General features: G+C 43.7%; 1 protein-coding gene across 4 annotated transcripts in view; it reads left to right on the forward strand.

The window, feature by feature from the left end:
- The window catches only part of LOC117499702 (signal-induced proliferation-associated 1-like protein 2), an 85,960-nt gene that overhangs the window by 14,105 nt on the left and 52,077 nt on the right, over positions 1-19,778 (forward strand). For all 4 annotated transcript variants that reach the window (XM_034152282.1, XM_034152284.1, XM_034152285.1 and 1 more), the window contains exon 2: positions 17,605-19,423. In XM_034152282.1, coding sequence (XP_034008173.1) covers positions 17,875-19,423 — 1,549 coding nt within the window. In that variant the 5' untranslated portion in view covers positions 17,605-17,874. The remainder of the gene's footprint in view (positions 1-17,604; positions 19,424-19,778) is intronic.

Below are 19,778 nucleotides of genomic sequence, written 5' to 3' on the forward strand. Positions count from 1 at the left end.
TGTTGTATTATTTTACATTATTTGTCAAATCTGCTTTCTTATTCTGTTATTATGTAACAGAATAATAATTAGGTCCTGATTCGTCAGATTTAGCTTATTCTTGGTGGGTCCCCAAATTAGTGGACGACTGTGATCATCTTGGTTCACCTTTTTTTTAATCTGTCCAAATGTTTCGTTGTGTTGCTTTCTATTGCTTTAAATTCACCAAATCACCCCTCGTCACTGTGCTGCTCTCTGCTCCTCTCCTTTCTCTGACTCAACTTTCTGTCTTTGTTCCGAAGGGAGGTCTGCTGTCACTCAAGGCTGTCATATGCAGTAAAGGTTGCCTAGCAACAACATGAAGGGATGCGAAGGCTCTGTTTACTCTCCACCCCTCCACCTCATATGCCAACTACCCCCTTCCAGTCTTCCACTTTCGTAGAGATGGAGTGGCATGGAGGGGGGGGGGGGGGCAGCTCAGGCCTCCTGCTCTCTGATGAATTCAAACAACAGATACGGAACAAACTGAGAGGAGGAGAGGAGGTGGAGAGAGAGAAGAGGAGGGGGGCGGAGAGGGGAGAGAAGTGACATTCAGAGATGCTGTGTCTGCCTGTTGCCTACCAGCTGCTTTTCCTCCCGTCCTCTCTGCAGGAGGAACAGGCCATTTCCCTAAACAGCCCCTCTCCTACTCTGCATAACTAAGGAGAAACTTGCCTTCCCACAGCATGCCGTTATCAGCAGGACTAAAAATACTGGACAGCAAATATATCACATGCCTGGCTATCGTCACACCCTCATGAATGAGGGCTGAATCTAAGCGGATGCAGGTGCCTTTCGCTCTTGGTAGATTATGAAATGTTCCCCGGTGGAAGTAATCAGGCAGAAGCCCTAGTTCCTTATCACATTATGCTGTTTTAACTAGGTTAGTACTGTAATTATGAAGCAAGCCTCAATGGCTCCCATACTACCATGCAGAGTGGGGCTGTCTCATCAGGTTGACTGTAGAACGACAGGATTTGCCCTCGGGACTTTTCGAGTAAGAACAAGCTCCAGTCAGAGTGTTTGATTTAAAAACAAGTCGTACATATTTTAGACAATGTTGAGTGGAAATGTATTGTGATAATACTTTGCACAAGTAAGGGAATACATTTATTACATATTGATGTATATGATGAAAACAATCTTTTAGACTTCTCCAGTTGAAATGAATATCCAATACTAAAGCTTAAAGGCAATGTTAAAAGATTTTGGGATGTACACATTTAGGCGCCGTTTACACGAGGAGAAAACTGCTTGTATCTGCATAGTTTCGCGTGCGTATAGCCCTATTATTTACACGAGGCCGATAGAAACTGACCCCACAAACAATAACGGGTCCCAAGGTGGATAGATTTGCAAACAAAACGCTCTGGGGGGTCAACCGAGTCCGTGTAATCACCTCTATACGAATATTTCCTGAAAAAATTGCGATAGCCCCGCCTCTCCTGCTCACTGCTGTAGCAACTATCAAAAATAGCTGTGTTAATTAAACGCACAAGGGGTTCTTGAATGAAATAATATTATAAAAGGCAAACCAGAATTGTTAACGCCCAATATACTCCTTAAACAAAATAAACAGAGTCAGATTTCATGCATTGATCCATTATATTGACAAAGGAGGATCTCACCCGGTGTTTGTAGAGAATATCTCTCTTTCTGAGAAACATTTACATTTTACATTTAAATCCCGCTCATGCGCAATTCATTTGCCGTCTCGACGTGGGAGAGTGTGGCTGTCTCCTCTCTGCTCTGACTGCAGCTGAGCTGCTGCGGGGTGAGCGCCTGTGAGTACTATGGGAGGGCAGAGGGGCTCACGGCAGCACCCGCGGCTCGTTAACTGCTGAACAATATGTGAGTCTCCAAACACCAGAAAAGTCCCTAATAACACCATTACAAGTCGTTAAATTAGTCGTTAGTCGCTTTTGACAAAAATAAGTAGCCGGAGGGTTTGGAAAGCCGCCGAATTTAACGAGAAAGTCGCCAAGTTGGCAACACTGGAAGGGTAGCCATGGCAACATTGTTGCGCGGCTGCTTCTGGGTCTTCTTCTGCTGCTTTTGGTGTATTTTGGCGGAAGTTACAGCGCCACTTACAGTCCCGGCATATGTACTACAGCGTTTCCAGCGGCCTCGTTTGAACAGACACGTTAAATGAAACTAATGCATGTGAACTAGGGCTGTGCGATTATGGCAAAAATCATAATCACGATTATTTTGGTCAATAATTGATATCACGATTATTAAATACGATTATTCATTGACTTTGAAAACATCCATTTATTGAACTTTAAAACAAATACAAATAATAATTTGAACAGTATCTTTTTAACTGTTGATTACCCTGAACGTATAATTCAACTGAAAAACCAATAAAAAAAATGATACATTTGTATTAACATTTAAATAAATAATATCAAAATAATAAATACCAATATACAAGGTCAACAAATATTTTGGAGCGCACTTCAACAAGCTAGTAAACATATATAAATATGATAAATACAAATAAATTAGACCAAATATATGTTGCAGTGCACTGTCACAACCTAGCAAAGCAAAATAATTGTTTTATTCGATTATGTTGTTTTCGTAATTGTGGCCGGCCAAAATCGTAATTGCGATTAAAATACGATTAATTGCACAGCCCTAATGTGAACGGAAGACTTTTTTGAATACGCATACTGTGCATAAACGCAAACGGTCCCGTGCGGGGCCTTATGGCGCGTTTCCACTACAGCGCGGAGCACGGTTTAAGAGGGCTGTGACGTCAGCGGCCCGTTTTTGGTTGCGTTTCCACTTGGCCTAGTACCGGCCGGCGGGTCCTAATTCACAATTAGGACCGCAGACTGACGGCAGGCGAAAAACCTTTTAAAATGCGTGTTTTCTAAATGGAGATTGGCTAAGCTAACGCAGTATATGCTCCGACCGTCCACACTCACAACAACGGCCTATACAGACATAAATAAAGCAGCGACTGTATTCGCCATGACACAGGCAGTCTGTGGTGTGTACTTGTTTAACTTTTGTCTAGTTTCTGAACATATATAAGGAGCTGTGAGCTCTGAGTGCTAACAGCTAACGGCTGTGTTGTTTTTCTGGGGTTCTCATTGAAGATGACGTCACGGCTCCGCCTACACTGCGTTACTATAGATACTACCCCAGTTCCTAAACTGTAATGGAAATGCGCCATAAAGTGAGCCAGTCCTAACGAGGCCTAGCCATACCGAGCGAGGCCGAGCGAGGCCGTGTAGTGGAAACGCGCCATTAGACTCTCTTGCAAAGACTGATACCCCACTCATGTCTACATACAAAGATCCAGCCGGTGAGTTAGCTTAGCATAAGAACTGGAAACAAGTCAACTACTACCAAGACTCTGTCCAAGGTTTAAAAAAACAAATCCATATAGCAGGACCTCTAAAGTTCACTTAATAACATGTTTACCAGCAACTACTACATCTGTTATTTCATTGAAACATCAGAAGTGTAAAAAAAAACATATTGTGGTGTTACAGGATGTAAATGTACTCGACATTCAAGCTAAACCGTGTACCTTATGATCCAAAGTGGGCATCTTTTAAAAATGTTGAAGAAAGGTTTTGTCATCTTGAAAAATCAACAAAAATGTTGTGTCCAGCAAAAAATCCCAAATTTGTTTCATTTCCGAACTGAATAAAAGAAAATATACTTTACATTTCTCAAAGACAATTCTCTTTAGCCACTACGAGTACATTTCTTTCAAAAGCAACATTCATCATTGTATATATTTTTGAATCCGTCAAAAACTCTGCACACTGCATTTGAAAGATGAGCTGTGAAAGATGTTGTTGTAGTGTTTGTTTGTCGTTTTGCATGTGTATCCGTTTGTGTAATGACTACCCTTGGTGTGCAGATTACCCATCAGACCCGGACGTCCGTGTGCAAACGAGCAGTGTTTGTGGGATTGTGTGTTTCTCCACAAGCCCTGCTGCACATGTGTGTAGGCTGATGAATAGTTTGCCTGTTTGCTGGGATGCAGTGACAAGAACTCTTAAGTGTTACCTCCTGGGGCTTCCCACTCTTCAAATAAAACCCTTTTCCTTCCCTTTAGTTTGAATCAAAGCTGAGAACCTGCCTGCAGAGGCGAGATCAAAGCAGTTTGTGGCACAAAGACCTGTACTTGCTGCCATTCATACAGCTTGATTAAAGTCTGTCACTTCCTGCTATTAACATGCTCCTACCTCCAACCAGAGAGAGCAAAGTAGTCATCAGGAAGTGGTTAGAGTGACACTGTTTTAGTGTTTTTCCAATTAAGCTCCCTGAAAGTCAATTATGTTGCACTACACAAGGAGAAATCTATCATCAAAACTCATTTACCTCACAGAGTTGTTCTTTATTTAGCCTTTATGCGTCTTAAGAAGTTTGACGTCTTCAGAAATAACTGGCGTCACATAAACATACTCGCACACATTCATACCTAGTTATTGTAAAGCACAAGTGTAGCTTTTAATGATGGTCATGCAGTTGTTCAAAGTGCTTTGCTCAGAAGTGCTTCAGTGGTAGTTGAGAAGGGTTTTATAACAGTCTCCACACCCGCATTTCAGCCATAAACCCTTAGTCACAAGACTGCTTCACTTTCACAATGATATAGGGCCATGACACACAGCTGACCTCAAACAACAAGCGTCATCAAAAAGCAACTGATCAAACACTTCATGACAGAACCTGACGTCTTGTTGAATTTGAACATTTCAAAGACTACAGCTAAAACCAGCTGATCCGTGCTTGCATAAGAGGAAATTGCTACTAAGAAGTCTGTGTATGTAATAGTAAAACAATTACTTTTTCTCATACATTTTTTTTTTAATAATTAGGGCTGTTCCCATAGAAGTCGATTAGTTGGATCCTTTGTTGTTTTTTCTTTTTTTCTGTCAAGTCAGTGTGAATTACATTTTGTTTTTGGTCAAAATGAAAGGACCTAGATCTCCTCATAAAGACCTGGTTGTAGACTTGGTCATGACATGGCAGAAAAGTCACACCTACAGTCTGTGTAGACCAGCAGGCGTCAAGGGCTGTCATCACTCTGGTGCCTTTCCAAGCTGATAATGGTTGCAGGCACCAGAAGAAAAGGGATTAAATTGTCAAATTTGTTTTGAAACCGCAAATTGGATTGTTTTTTTGTGTTGCATTTGCCTCTTTTTCTGAATGCAAGCATCGACTTTGCCAGTTGCAACTTGTAATATACCACTTATCTTGTTATTCCCCGCCGTGCAGGTGCAGAACCTACATGACTGCGGCTTGTTGTCTGTCAGCTGCAGTCTCCGATGCGTCACGTCTTCTCACTAAAGCTGCACTTGAGCACACTGCCGTCATTCTTTGTTGCCGCTAATTCTCCGGCTTGCTGTGTGTAGGCCCTTAAACCCACAGCTGTTTGCAGTGAGGCATCAGAGAGTAGCGCTCTGCAGAGATGAACTCTCATACACTTTTCTTCCTTGCTTCTCCTCCCCTTACATCCCTCCTGTCTGTTTCCTAGCTCTGCTGGAGGTAAAGATATGCAGGCTCAGCATATGGCATGTGCTAGAGGGATTATCAGTTTTAAAATAAGGGGCAATTCTCCCTCTCTGGTTGTCTTTGTTTCCTCTTATCTTAGTGTGTTTAAGTCATAGTTAGTCAGACAGACTTTTGTACCAAGCTGTGGTTCAGAACAGATAAGTGGATTCCTCCATCTCCCGTTGCTCCAAATGTAAGCACTCGTAAGGAAGGGCACAGGATTGGCCTGGGCATCTTTTCACTGTAACAATAGCTTTTCCCCCTCTTTTTCCCTTGTCCTTCCTGTCAGCCCAAGGAGCTGTGAATGTCACGGCCCACCCCTTCCCCCCCAACCACCAACTTCCAACAGTTTCCCCCACCCAGCACAGCCACCTACTTTCCTTTACATATGCTAATGTCTCATTCATTCTGTTGGTGGCTTTGTCACAGGGGGAGGGAGAGGCTAGTGAGCATTAAGGGGCAGCTGTATGCATTTCACTATATTGACAGGCAGACTCTTCCTTATTTTACTCTTTGCTTCTTTTCAGTCTATTTTTCTCCATTTTCTCCCCGGATGTGTTGTTGGGTAAAGGCGCAGAAGGAAGGGTTGTTTATTTTCGAGGCTTTCTGCTGTGGAGTGAGGCGGGTTTCTCTCAACAAGTGGCTGATGGATTTAATGCACTTGGATAGCATCTCCACAGTGGGCTCATTAGCACAGCGGCTCGCATGGCTTTGAGTCGTCTGCCCTTAGGATTTATAGCTCTGATGAAAATGGATTCTCTTAATCAGGTAAGCATGGCAACAGTTGATACTTAATGTTGGTTTTCATTCGACGGCCTCGAAGGAAAAAATGTAAAGGCTAAATAATGCATATTGACCTCAGTTTGACTTGCGCAGAATAAGCAATCTCTTAAGTGAGGATATTGTTGTTTTTGGACAGTCGTATGTATGTATGTTTGAGCAGTCTAGCCTCTGGGGTGTATCACAAGAGGAATTTGTGATTCTGTGTCTCTGGCAGACGCTGCACAGAAAGTTGTTGCAGGGTGAGTAAACCCGTGATTCATCCGTGTATCTGTGTTTACTCCTGTCCTCCCCGCCCCTCGCATCCTCCGGTTGACTAAACCTCTATCCTGTGTCAGCTGTGGAACCTCCAAGTGCTGCCCTGAAGTCCAAATGTTCTATCTTAAGCCAGACTTCTGTCAGCAACACTAGTCCGAGGCTAAAAAACAAACTTTGAAAAGAAAATGTGTGCCGCGGTTGAAATAAGGGAGATACGTTTCCGCTGCTCTGAGGTTGCTCTGCTGGTCAGCATTTATATAAATGCTCCTGCCTGAGTGATGTGTGTGAATGTGTTTGTGCATTAGCGTGTCAGCTCTCAATCTTAACAGTTTCACAGTTTACCTACTCCTCTGCTAATGTGATGTGGACTCTTACTGACCTCAGCAAAAAAAAGGAGAGGCAGCCCAAAGCTTTTGATCCAAACTCAAATAATCTTTTAGCAGCTTCCCTTTTGTAATGCGAGCCCTCTTCTCACCATCTCTTCCCTCCTCTCCTTGTTTTCTTTCTCTCTGTTCCTGAGAAAGTGCACTCTGCTGTCATTGCTTTGGAGGTTGCAGGGTAAGCAGCATGCTGAGGGAGGATGTGTGCTGATGGAAATAGGTGCTGGTTTTCTTCTGGAGGCCTGCTGGGCCGCATCAACCCTGCACGTCCAGTTCTGTCCCACCATAGCACTGAAAGCCGGTGTGGCTAGCCCAAGTTCGGGGGACAGATGGTCCCTTTTGGAGAAGGGCCACAGCCCAGTGCTCTGTGTTCGCGGGGCTCCACGAGAGCAGCCAAAAACAAACACGGCCTCCTTCTGTTGGGAGCATACAGGAGCTTCAGTCTGTGAGACCTGAAAAGGCCGTGGGAGTGACATCTAAAACTATGCATGTGCGTCTCAGTTGTGATACTAATGCGGCTTGTTACATAATGTTACCTGACATACAATTAAGTGCTTTGTGATAGCACCGCTAGCCACATTTCTAATAACACGCTATTCCATTAGTCATATTATTCGGTGTTCATTAATTTTGTATCCGAGTTGGGACTCTCTAGCTCATCCTTTACCAAGTTTACAACCTCACTTAAATCTTTTAACTCAGTGCATTGAGGGGCTCAGTTTGCCGCAGTGCTGTACTTTCATGTGTGTATAAACTGGCAAATTCTGTAGTCCTGTCTATTTTAATTCTGAGATCACCCTGAAACAACTAAAGGACAATGGCAGTGTGCTGCCTGGCAGGCGCTGGGCCCACAGCCAGCTGGCAGGGCCACAGGGTAGGAGACTCCCATTTTTAGTGGAGCCAGGAGAAGGCCTGTCTTTCTCCCACATTACACCTCCCTACAGCTAGCACTACTGCCATTGTGCTGCTTTTATATGAGACCCACTCCAACTCAAGAACAGGGGCTCTTTTCTTTACAAAACGTAACTTTACTGCATAGTTCTGCCCTACACCGCGTCAGTGTGATTATTTGAAGCTAGCATCAGAGCTGTGACTGTGGTTAAGCTCCTACTTGATGGATTGCTGTTAGTAATTATATTAATCTTGGCCCGTAAAGATCATCATTCCAAAGCTGCAGTGGTAAATTGTACGTTTTATCAACAGCTGTCATCTTAATGCACTACCTGACATTGGAATTTAGAAATTGCACAAGAAGGTATATTTTCTGTTTGCAATAGAAATACTGCGTGAAATGACTTTGATTGAGTATTGGCTCAGATTCATGACTCTTGAAGCACTCAAAGAACATCTGTAGTGGATATTTACTGAGCATGCCAAAATGCTAGTGACACGCTGATTGTTTTTGAAGCAAAACACGTTGCTTTTGAACCCTTTAAACATGCGCGGCTTCAAAACATACTGCGGTGCATCACAACACAATCAATTCCTTTCCGAAGACTCAACTGATGTTTGCAGAGAAGCAGAAGTGAAAGATATGTGCCTTCATGTTGCATGGATTACTATACACATAATTGGATTTACAATGGCTCCCTCCCTTTAGTTCCCTGGCTTCTATACACAATCAAAGTGCTTGAAACAAACCACTCTCTACTGGCAGAACCCCTTTTCTTTGTCTGTAACTGAGCATATGGTAGATATTATGAGATCTGAATGTGTGCAGGAAATGAAAAGAATTGACCATTTCTGTTGGGTAAATACTCCCTGTTCCCTGAACCAAGTGAGATGGAGTCGGATCTCGGCTGACCCCCGCGCTTTAGACATTCCAGATGGAGCTACTGCTAGCACAAAGTGGAGCATACTCATGGGTGCACTCAGTGGCGTAGGAAAACAGACTCATGCTCGTGTAAGCTGCCTCCGTGATAAGGCTAGGAATAACCACCAGTCCGAACCACAGAGTCCGCGGCAAAGCAAACAGCTATCTTTTGTTTAATTTTACACGTGAGAGCACAACTGTTGACAGATGAGGTGTGGCGAGATGGCTTGTGGAGGGCAGTGACCTCGGGTTTAGCTGTGTAACCACAGATATCAGACGGCACAGCTTCATCTCCATGGCCTCTTTCAGTCCAGCTGTCTTATATCTGTGGAAAAGCTGCTCAATTTTCCAACGCTGTTATGAGAGTATTGAAGTCTGGTATTAAACAACTTCCTTTTTTTGCAGTCTCTTCAATCCTGAAGCAAAGTGTGTTTTTTTAACTTGTGGGTTTTATATAGATCAAAAATGCAGACAGAGTATAAAGAGTTTCTTTTGAAGTAGCTCTCATGCCAGAGGATAGAGTCCTGGATACACTGCTGCGCTTGTTTGATAGAGCCTGTGTGTTCTTCTTAAGTCTCTGCACCTGGGGCACTGACAGGGCATCCGTGAATTTGGGCATTTCCCACAGTGCATTGTTAGGCCGGCCGCCCGGGGAATGATGAGACGATGAGGGTGCATGTTAACTCCGTGCTGCTGTCTGACCTCCTTTTTTTATCTCTTCTACTGATTGTTCTTATGCTGTAGGGTCAACTCGGGTCTGTGTGCGCTGAGATGTAAACAGAAAGCCTCTAATCGTCTACTTGCTCTTGCAGGAGCTCCCTCTGTTCACCATCCCCCCCCCCCCCCTCCCTGCTGCCCTCTTTTTTTTGCAGAAACAAACTTACACTTGTCTTCTTTGAAAACTGTCTTCTGCCTTTTGTCATGTTGGTATGAGCTTTGTGTACATCATGTCAAATGGTCAGTGTGGTCTAAAGCTAAGAAGTCAAACATGGAGGTTGTTTATTCAAAAACAGGACTGGCATGTGTTTCGATGAATGCAGCGAGATTAAACCTCCAGTAATAACAGGGCCAAAGCAACTCTGTATGGTTTAACATGATCAGTTCCACATTTGAGTTATCAGATTTGGAGCTATGTTCATGTTCCTTGTTAAGCTATTGTTTTTTTTATTTTCAAGCCAGGTGGACCAAATTTGACAACAAAACAAATCATTTCAAGGCAATTCTTCAAAATAAATAACAAGTAATTCCATGAGAATGGTCCACAAACACACAACGATTTACTAATGCTGCTCCTTCGCTAAACCTGTCACATTTCATATTGCCATTATGAGACATCAGCACTGATAATGTACTAGTTGCGTTAATCTGGTCCTAAATCATGGCCTAAGTATAAAACACAGCATATGTCAAAACGCATTTGAATACTTCTCCAATGATTAAAATGACATTAAGCGTGTTTACTTGGAGTGTTCATGGATTTCCTGCCTTTTGGACGGGGTAGATAGGAGGAGACTTTTAAGGTAATGGGACACTCATTTTGGCACATCATAAAAGTGGCTGGCACACATTCCTCTCCTCATTTGTACCCCTCCTCTGTTGGAAGAAAATAATCCCTCCACTCTGTCTCCATGTTTGTTTTAGAGAACAAACATACTAGCTCCTCGTCTGCTTATTGTCATTGTAAAGCAGTACCAGGACTGGCTCTAAATCATCTTCCCCCTCCTGTAACACAAGCTGCAGCTGGAGCATCTGCATCCATTCATTTCAACTTTCACCTCAGGATTTCTGGCCTTATGTTTCCACAACTTGCTAATTGCACCCTTTTGCGTGGAGGGTGCAGACCTCAAGTCACACCCTTTGAGGACAAGCCAAATTGGATGTCAAATTGAGTATAGTGTAGCTCTAAATGACAGAAATGGAGTGACATGAAGAGGAGAAGTTGGGATACACAGGGAGGCTGGGGATGAACTGCCTTTCTGTTTGGTTACTGACATACAGCCCCTATATCCTCTCTGATGGAGGATGTTGTCACATTTCCACCGGTCACTAGCAAAGTATTATGTTTAATTCAGAAGCTTACCACTTATGCAACCCCGCTTAACCTAAATAAATGTAAACGTGTGTGGTTTTAACCTCTTATCCTTGTTTGCAAATGATAACCAGGCTGGATATAGTTTGCTGTTTCCACATATCGGGCTCGATGAGGCAGCTGGCTGGAACTCATTTTGTTGGTTTCCTTACCTCCCACTGAGGGTGTGACCCTCTTTTCACACTGGCCATTAAAACCTCAGCATTACTCCCGGCGTGCAATATTGGTGCGTTCGGCTGGTGGCCTGACCACAATAAGAGAGGGTGGAGTTAGATGATTGGGTTCTTACCGGCTCAGATATAGGGAGTGATCGCTGTGTTCAGGAAGGGGCGGGATCGGCGCTTAATGGCAGGGCTTTAGCATCAGTGCTAATTTGAGTGTCAGCTGGTGGGAGATTCCTCCCTGTTGTGAGGTTGAATTGTACGGGCAGCAGATGAAAGGGGAAGACGTTGAATGGTGCATTTGGTTTTCTTTTGGTCAATACCTTCATAGTTGGTGTAAGCAGTGACACACACACACACACACACACACACACACACACACACACACACACACGGGGGGGGGGAAGATGGTATGCCTGTTTTCCCAGGCCCCGGTAATGAACTCTTGAGGATAACATCACCCAATTAATTGGTTGTGTGGTTTAATTGCAGGAATCTCTTTGAGCTAGGTTTGGCAAAACTCCCATTCCTTTTTTTTCTTCTTCTCACTCCACCACTTTTACTTCTCTTCTTACCCTCCCATTCTCCTTTGCTTACCCAGTTAAGGTAAATAATCGCTCCACTGAAGCAGAAACACAAGTGTTTTCATCAGATTGGAGATGCCTGTGTCTGGTTCTCCCCTTCTTTCCCTGACTTCAAGTGCGATGAATTTAATATTGCTCAAAACTATTGCATACTCCCCTCTGATTCCCACCGCAAGGTTGGAACAGCTGCTCTCAATAGAGGATTGAAAACAGAGCTCCCACGTTGTTATAAATCAACTCCTCGGAGGACGAAACACTATTATTGTGTGTGAGGAAGATCTGATTGTATTTGAGTGTGATGTGACATGGAATGTGATTCATTGTTTTTTATTGAGGAATCAAGTGTCGGGCAGCAAAGCAAAAGTAACATGCCTTCAGGTTATTTTGCCTTGACTTTTTCATTCCTCTGTGGTAATGATGAACAGAGTGACACTTCAGATGTTTGATTGGCTGCAGCCTGTCACCACTAAGCCGGTAAAAAGAAACCAAAAGAAATGGACTGTCAAAGTCTTGTAAATGAGCTTCACATAGTAACGCTGCCTGACTCATTACATGATGAAGACCATGAGCTAGAAAATGGGTGTAATCATCTTGGCCTCTAACCTACATGGCACCCTAATTTGGCTGCGGGAGGGGAGGATGACTGCATTGCAGCTTGGCCTCGACTCGGGAGGTCGCGGCGTCTTGGGGACGAGGCCGGCTACTACTTCCTGCTCCCCGAGAACAGAGGAGCATTAATAGGGCTCAATTACTCTGGGCTTTATTAAAGATAATTGTCCATAATTACAGGTCTGTGTTCACCCCAGGGCTCCGAGTGGCCCAGCATCTTGCTAGGAGCTAAATAAACATGATTGACCCGAGGTGCTGGACACTAAGGAGGATATTTAAGAGGAATGTGACATTTCAAGGAAGTGAAAAACATGTCTCGAATAGAATTGGTTTAATTGGGAGCCATGTGTCTTTTAACTACAATGGGCTGTTGCCTCCGCTTTGAGTCTATTAAATAATATAATGCTGTTTTATTATGATAGGCTGTAATGATGCACAATGGGTTTACAGGCAGAGACATGCAGTTTAATGGCGCCTTTGATGGCCACACATATGCAAATCGTGATATTTTGCTTGCATAATTGTGACTCCCAGATGACTTTTTCGCACACAGAATTTACCAAACCTTCACACATCAACTAGTTAATTCTGCAGACGATATTTTCAAATGTTACCCGAGGTCTAAGACAAGTGACAGGTTTGGCTTTTTAGAAAATCATGGCTACCTGAAAAGGACCTTGTTGCCAACCATTCAGATGATTTGGCATTCCTCTCAAGAATATTTTCTATGGCCCTTGCGTTTTGAGCATAAAGTATGTGACTCATTTCCTTAAGTGCTGTCAGCTCTGAGTGGAGCAATCTTAATAATGTTGCGCTCAAAATGTGTTTGCATCTGGCATCGAATGGAGCTTTGGTGTTAATACATGCAGTGCCGTTTTGTAGAACATCCTTGCATTGACTTCATTTACATAAACCTCTTTTTCAAAAGTGCAATTCTTTTACTCATAGCTCAGTTTTGTTGAGGAGTGAAGTATTTTTTTGCTACCTTACTACCCAGTTTGATCTATAAGATACTATAAAGATGGAGGACTTGGAGCGCTGCAACAAAAAGATATAATCAGCAGCTTTGCGAAGAGGAACTTTCTCTCAATGAGCACAGGACAGTTTTCTAGCAGTCATAGAAGTGACTAATGAGAAGTCACTCAGTCTAGTGAGTCTGTCACAGTTGGCCGACATCATTCCGTGTGTCCTGCCCGGGTGAAATATCAGTAATAGTGGACGATTAATCTTGGGACGGTGGACAGAACGTGAACTTTTTTGACGGCATATTAATATCCACCGGGCCTTTAATCAGGCCACAGTGTCAGAGGATTATTTTCAGACCTGTCTGAACCGCTGGGCCACTCCTCCCTGGATGAACCCAGATGAAAGACAGACTATCCAACATCAGAGACAGAACATGAGTTCATTACTGTAATTAGGCCTCTCTTTTCCTTCTCCATCCCTTCCCCCTGTTCACCAGGCCTTGTGTCTTAAACACCCATAATGGCGATGCATTACTCCAGTAATAAAGGGCTGTTAGCAAAGCACACCGCCCACCCTCCATCTGCTGCCTCCCTTGCACACACAGACACAAAGGCAAGGGCAGAAAAGTGCCTCCTTCAGGTCACACAGAAGACGGATTCTGCTGACCAAGTAGCCTGTGGCACTCTCTATTGGTAGGGGGTGCAGGGGGGGGTTGATGTGGAATGAGACATGGTACAACTGTGTTCATTAATCACTGTCACAGGGGAAGAGGCTAATAGAAGGCAGGAAAGGGAAACACGGACCACCATGTTCAGTTTATCCTGTCCTGCCCTCACTGTGAAATAAGGGCCAGCTAACCCCTTACTGACCCTGTGTAAGATCACAAACAGGGGGACGCTAGACACTATGAACACAACCACTTTGTTTATTCTTATGTTTTTACCTTCATTTTTTTTACGCTAAATTCAAAATAAATGGGAATTGGAGGTTAAATAGGGAAGCTCCATTCAAATATTCCAGACTTTATTGTCACATGCACAATAGCTACAGCTCTCCCATGCTTGTCCAACAAAGCAGCATAAAATCCCCTTAAGACATACAAGGAGAAGAGACAGGAAATAGTGCAAGAACATATTGCAAATGACAAAAGTAAACTGTATACATCAAATGAGATGAAACTGATTTTTTTATTAAATACTGTGCAGTAGAATAAGATACTGTATAATAAAATAATATATAAATAAATGTGTGGACTATTAACAGATGTATGTGCTATAAACATACGTACATAACGTTTTTTAAGCTTTCATTGCTATTTTTATATTTTGAGTTTGTCAATTCTTTCCTAATAGTTGAAAGTTGAAATGAATATTAAACTTTGATTGTTTTCTTTTCTTTCTCTGTGTTGACACAGCATTACACCTCCATCTTGTTGTCTATCTGCTCGCCACAGACTACTGTGAATAGTCCTTCACACTGTGTTGTTGTCATGCTTTGAGATTACAGTATGTCCGTTTCTTTGTTCTTCTTGTTCTCAGTCATCCGTTAAAGCCTCTGTTGGAGTGTCCCCATTGATAAAGCTGTTTGCACAGGTGGCACAATTTGCTGTCACTAGCTCTAATTGTGAGTGTGAAAGGGACTGTGTTGAGTCAATGCGTGCCATTTGGCCGTTGGTCAGCAGACAGCCATATTGTCACCTCTGCTCACTGTCATGCCTGGGAAAAAGACCTGAGCTTTAGACAAATATATTTTGGTTGACCTACAGAAACCTCAAATACATTTCCAGCAGCAAGAGTAGCACTTTACAGTCATTTCCCCAAGAGTCTTTGTTTCTTTTGGCATCTCGCATGATGTCTCGGGGTGATGGATATTCAGTGTTTGGATTTGGCAGAGGTCCCATTTCCTCTCTTTTGTCAAGTTGAAAATTAGGATTCATAAATATTTCAGAAACAATTATCCTTCTACAATATGCAGTACAGTACAATAGACATACAGATTTAGACTTTGTATAGGGGTCATTCTTCAAAATAAATGGTAACATTGGGGCCCGCTTACACGAGCACATCGGCATACAGCTCATCTTTTTTTAAATGAGACAGTCAGCAGTGCTGGAATGTGAGTACAACCATATTTATTGTTAAGTACTGCAATCGTACCATTTTGAGGAATTTGGACTTTATTTAAATAATTACATTTTCTTTAAACAACTTCTCCTGTACAATTTAGAATCGAATATTAAACATTTTGCTCTTATTTTTGTCTGATAGCTGTTGTTACTATGTTACTGTTTGTTTTATGTTTATGAATAGTGTTAAATAATACATGATCAAATAGATTTTGATTCATGTGTTGATAAAGATGAGACTGTCGATAATAAGCATCAATAATTATCCAGTAATACAATGTATGTATTTTGATATAGGCCATTTTGCATTTAGCAAGTAGTATTTTCACTCTATATTAGGATGCTGCATTTTATATGTATTTTACTGGTAACAGAGTATTTCTACACTGTGGTAAAAATACTTGTATTTAATCAAATGATCAGCACTTTTTCCACTATGTCATATCAGAACCAACTTGATACCATCATCTTCCATGTTAGCCTTTTCAGACAAAGATAAAGATGTAATCTGCATTGAAAATAAGGCGTTGGCATTGTTGAGGAGAAAACTGCAACCCGGGAGATATTCCATTATTCATCGTACGCCAACTGTAACAGACAGACATATTTCCCAGAGCAGTGCTTGTCGCTACGTTATGCATTCACATGACACGACACAAAATCTTGCCGTCCTCTCCAAACCTTTGTTTAATACAGTGGCAATACAGTTTCTATGTTGTGAATGAAGCTGGTTTCATAACCAGACCAGTCTGAAATGGGAGGGAGAGGATTGTGGATAGTTTGGCAGAAGGAGGTATCATTATCAATCTACTTCTACACATTTGGGTCATGCCTGCATCAACCTGTATTTGGCCGCATACTTTATTATTTCCCAGTCATCCCGAGTGTATTTGGTCTAGTCTGTCGGTCTGCAGCTAATCTTGATGTGACCCACATTTTAATCCCAAAATAGTTTTCCCTCCTCCCTAACTACATGTGGAATGTAAACAGTTGTCTGGTAGCAAAAGATATAATACATTAAAGGCAAGTGGACGGAGCTGAAACTGAGAGAAACAAATCATCTTAAACTTGCCTTCACATATTCACTGAAGCAAAAAGAAACGAGCAGTGCCCTTTTTCTCTGTGATGTGGAGGGTTTACTCTAAAACCCGTGGGGTTTTCACATGATTGCAGAAAAGGGAGGAATGAGGCACACCACCAGTCCCAAAGAACATGAAAAAAGCATTTAGGCCAATGTAGGATGACCTGGTGTCTGTATTGTGGCATGGTGTGGTGTAATCTGCCATGCAGAAGTCAGTCCCCCCCCGGGACCCTGTGACATATCTCATAGCATGGGATGGGACTGATGAGAGAAGAGTTGCTCACTTCCTTACAGTGCATTCTTTGTCTGTTATCATCTTTATTACATTGTCCATGTCAAATTGTTTTAAACAAGGCTATATGACCAACACGCCGCTGATTTTCTAAGGTCTATAAATGGCTAATGGGGAACCAAGTTGTTTTTCTAGGACAAGCCGACCAATGTTTCACTCTCCTTCTCTGTCCTTGGGTGTTCAGGTTAATGAATAATACTGCTGTTGTCAAGCTTTTCTTTTTCTGATTATAATTCCCCAATTTAAACAAAAAAAACTGAACAAGGGTTAAACTTGAAAACATAATTTTCTGTAGTTATGATAGTGGAGTGTACCACAACGTCATATTTCCGCGAATTTTGTATACGTCATAGCCCATTTACTTCATTGGGTCGTTGTTAATTTTCCTCCTAATCAACTTCATCAGATACAAAAGGCGAAGTGGGGTTGAATATGCAAAACTACCCTTCTGTATAATTTGCAGCTTGATGATGCTGCGAGCGGTTGGATCAGATATTGGTACATGTGAACATTTAGCCGAACATCTGCCTCTTGTTGCTGTAATTTGCTTCACCGCCATCTGTTAGGCATTGGCTGGAAGCACCAACAATGATATCCATCTATCTTGTTATAAACCCATAATGGCACCAGCTCTTCTTAGGAAATACACTAATTAGCTCTATTCGATGATATGCTCCACACAGTTTCAAAACTAATACAGCTCTACATACCCCTTAGTGGGAGTTTATTTCAAGATAACAGGGTACAGACAATCTAGGTCAGCAGTGCAGTCATTTTTAATAGCTGAACTGAATGTGCTGTGTTTGGGGTCATTTTAAGGAGCACAACTTCCTTTCCCTATGTTTGAAATGAAAATGTCTCTGTAAGTGTGCTAACCCTCTCGCCTTGTGCTAACATTTTCTCTGTTTTTGTTTCCGTGCCACAGATCCAACTCTTCCAGCTGTCGTTCTGCATTGACGGCACGCTGTGAGAAAAGACTTCGCTCCGCTGTGCCTCAGCGCCCCTCAGACACTTGTCCTTGACATCCAAATGCTGTGTGTCGATCGTCGTGCCAGCCGCCTTCTGTGAGTTATGATGACGGCTGCTTCATTGACTCAGGAACGAGGCCCCTCCTCCGCTCAGCAGTGAGCAAATCACATCATGTAATGAAGAAGTGTCCTGAAAGTCTGCTCTTCAAGGAGTCTGCTGGCAGGATATGAGTATTTTGAGCCCTGTGACGGATAACAAATCAAACCTCACGGGAATTGTGGGAGGCCCAGAAGAATACTACAGAGCCATGCAGTCAGAGGAGCTATTCAACAGAAAACTCAAAGCCCTGAATGGTAGCATGGGACCACCAGCCCCCAACATGCAGGGGAAACCTGACAAAACAAATGGAACTCCAGCCATGCCTAAAATGGGCGTCAGGGCCAGAGCGACAGAATGGCCACCAAGGAGCGATGGATGGGACGGACGACCTTCACCGAACTATCAGAGCGTGATACCAGTGTTTCAGAACGGCCAGCAGGAACACTGTGTGCAAATACTGGAGCAAGGAGAGTCAGTCTGCCTGGAGGTAGACTACTCTGACAAATACACACTGAGCGACCTCCTCAGCCACTCACCGCTGAAGGGTCTCCATCCTATCCGCCAACGCAGCAACAGTGATGTAACCATTAGTGACATTGACTCTGAGGACATAATGGACCAGCATGCTGTCAATCCAAACACTGGTGCGTCTCTGCATCGTGAGTACGGCAGCACATCCTCCATTGACCGCCAGGGCCTGACAGGCGAAGGCTTCTTCACCATGCTAAGGGGTTACCAAGTGGAAACCCTGGACCGCCGTAGCATACCGCCCATGGGTTTCCCCGAGTTGTTGCGCTGCGACGTCGCACTCTCCCCCAGCCTGCAGACCGCAGCCCAGATCGCCAGGGGTGAGATAGTCCACATTCCAGGCTACGACTACATAGACCACTCTCTCCTCTACAGCCGGGAGCCGGACAAGTCCTTCATGAGGCGCCTTAAATCCGAATCGTCTGAAACGTCCCTGTTCAGGAAGCTGCGTACCATAAAGAGCGAGAGTGATGCCTTGCGGCTCTCTTTAGAGGATGACCGGCGGCCGCTCAGCTTCCAAAAATGCTTTGCGCACTATGACGTCCAGAGCGTTCTTTTCAACATCAGTGAGGCGGTGGCAGGCAGAGCCAACCTGTGTCAGAGGAAGAACACCACCACCGGGGCTTCAGCTGCCTCCGCTGGACTCGGGCCTGGTGCTGTGGCAGGAAGCGGGGGCGGAGTCGTAGGTGGAGCGTTGGCTATGGCTATGGCTATGACTGGACCTGGACCTGGACCCGGAGCAGGGATAGATAGTGGGGCGGCTGGATGTAGCAGTGGAAATACACCCATGTTTGAGTCTCCACTGGGCAGCAGGGAGGAGTTGAACCCCAAGGAGAACCTGGACGCTGATGACGGGGACCGGAAGAGCAACGGCTTAGTGCTGAGCTGTCCTCACTTTCGCAACGAGGTCGGTGGCGAGGGCGAGAGGAAGATCTCCCTCTCCAGAGCCAACAGTGCCAACTACACTGGTATGTCGGAGAGCTGCTCTTTCGAATCATCTTTAAGTTCCCACTGCACCAACGCAGGAGTCTCTGTTCTGGAGGTGCCTCGAGAAAACCAGCCTATCCACAGGGAGAAGGTCAAACGCTACATCATTGAGCACATCGACCTCGGAGCATACTACTACCACAAATTCTTCTACGGCAGAGGTAAGGAATGCTAATGATGATGATGATGTGTGATTTCTTCGTTAAACAGAGTTATAACTGGAAGATTGAAATGACTCAATGTTAAAGATTATTAAACTTTCCAGGCCAAACCCATTTCCTTGAAATTATGCACAACGCTGTGTGAGCAAGTTCCCAAATGGAACAGCCTCAGATATCTTGACGGCCCGGTTATTTTTGTAGGGCCAGATGAAATAAGGGGCCAGAACAATAGCAGTCTTGTGTTTGGCGCAAGGGTGTGCGTTTCACTTCCTCGGGAGAAGAACGGTCATGTCCGCCCTGTGATATTGCTCCGAACCCCGCGGAGAAGCAGTGATTAGTCATGTGAGAAGAGAGA

The sequence above is a fragment of the Trematomus bernacchii genome, unplaced genomic scaffold, assembly GCF_902827165.1.
Source record: "Trematomus bernacchii unplaced genomic scaffold, fTreBer1.1, whole genome shotgun sequence".
Taxonomy (NCBI): Eukaryota; Metazoa; Chordata; class Actinopteri; order Perciformes; family Nototheniidae; genus Trematomus; species Trematomus bernacchii.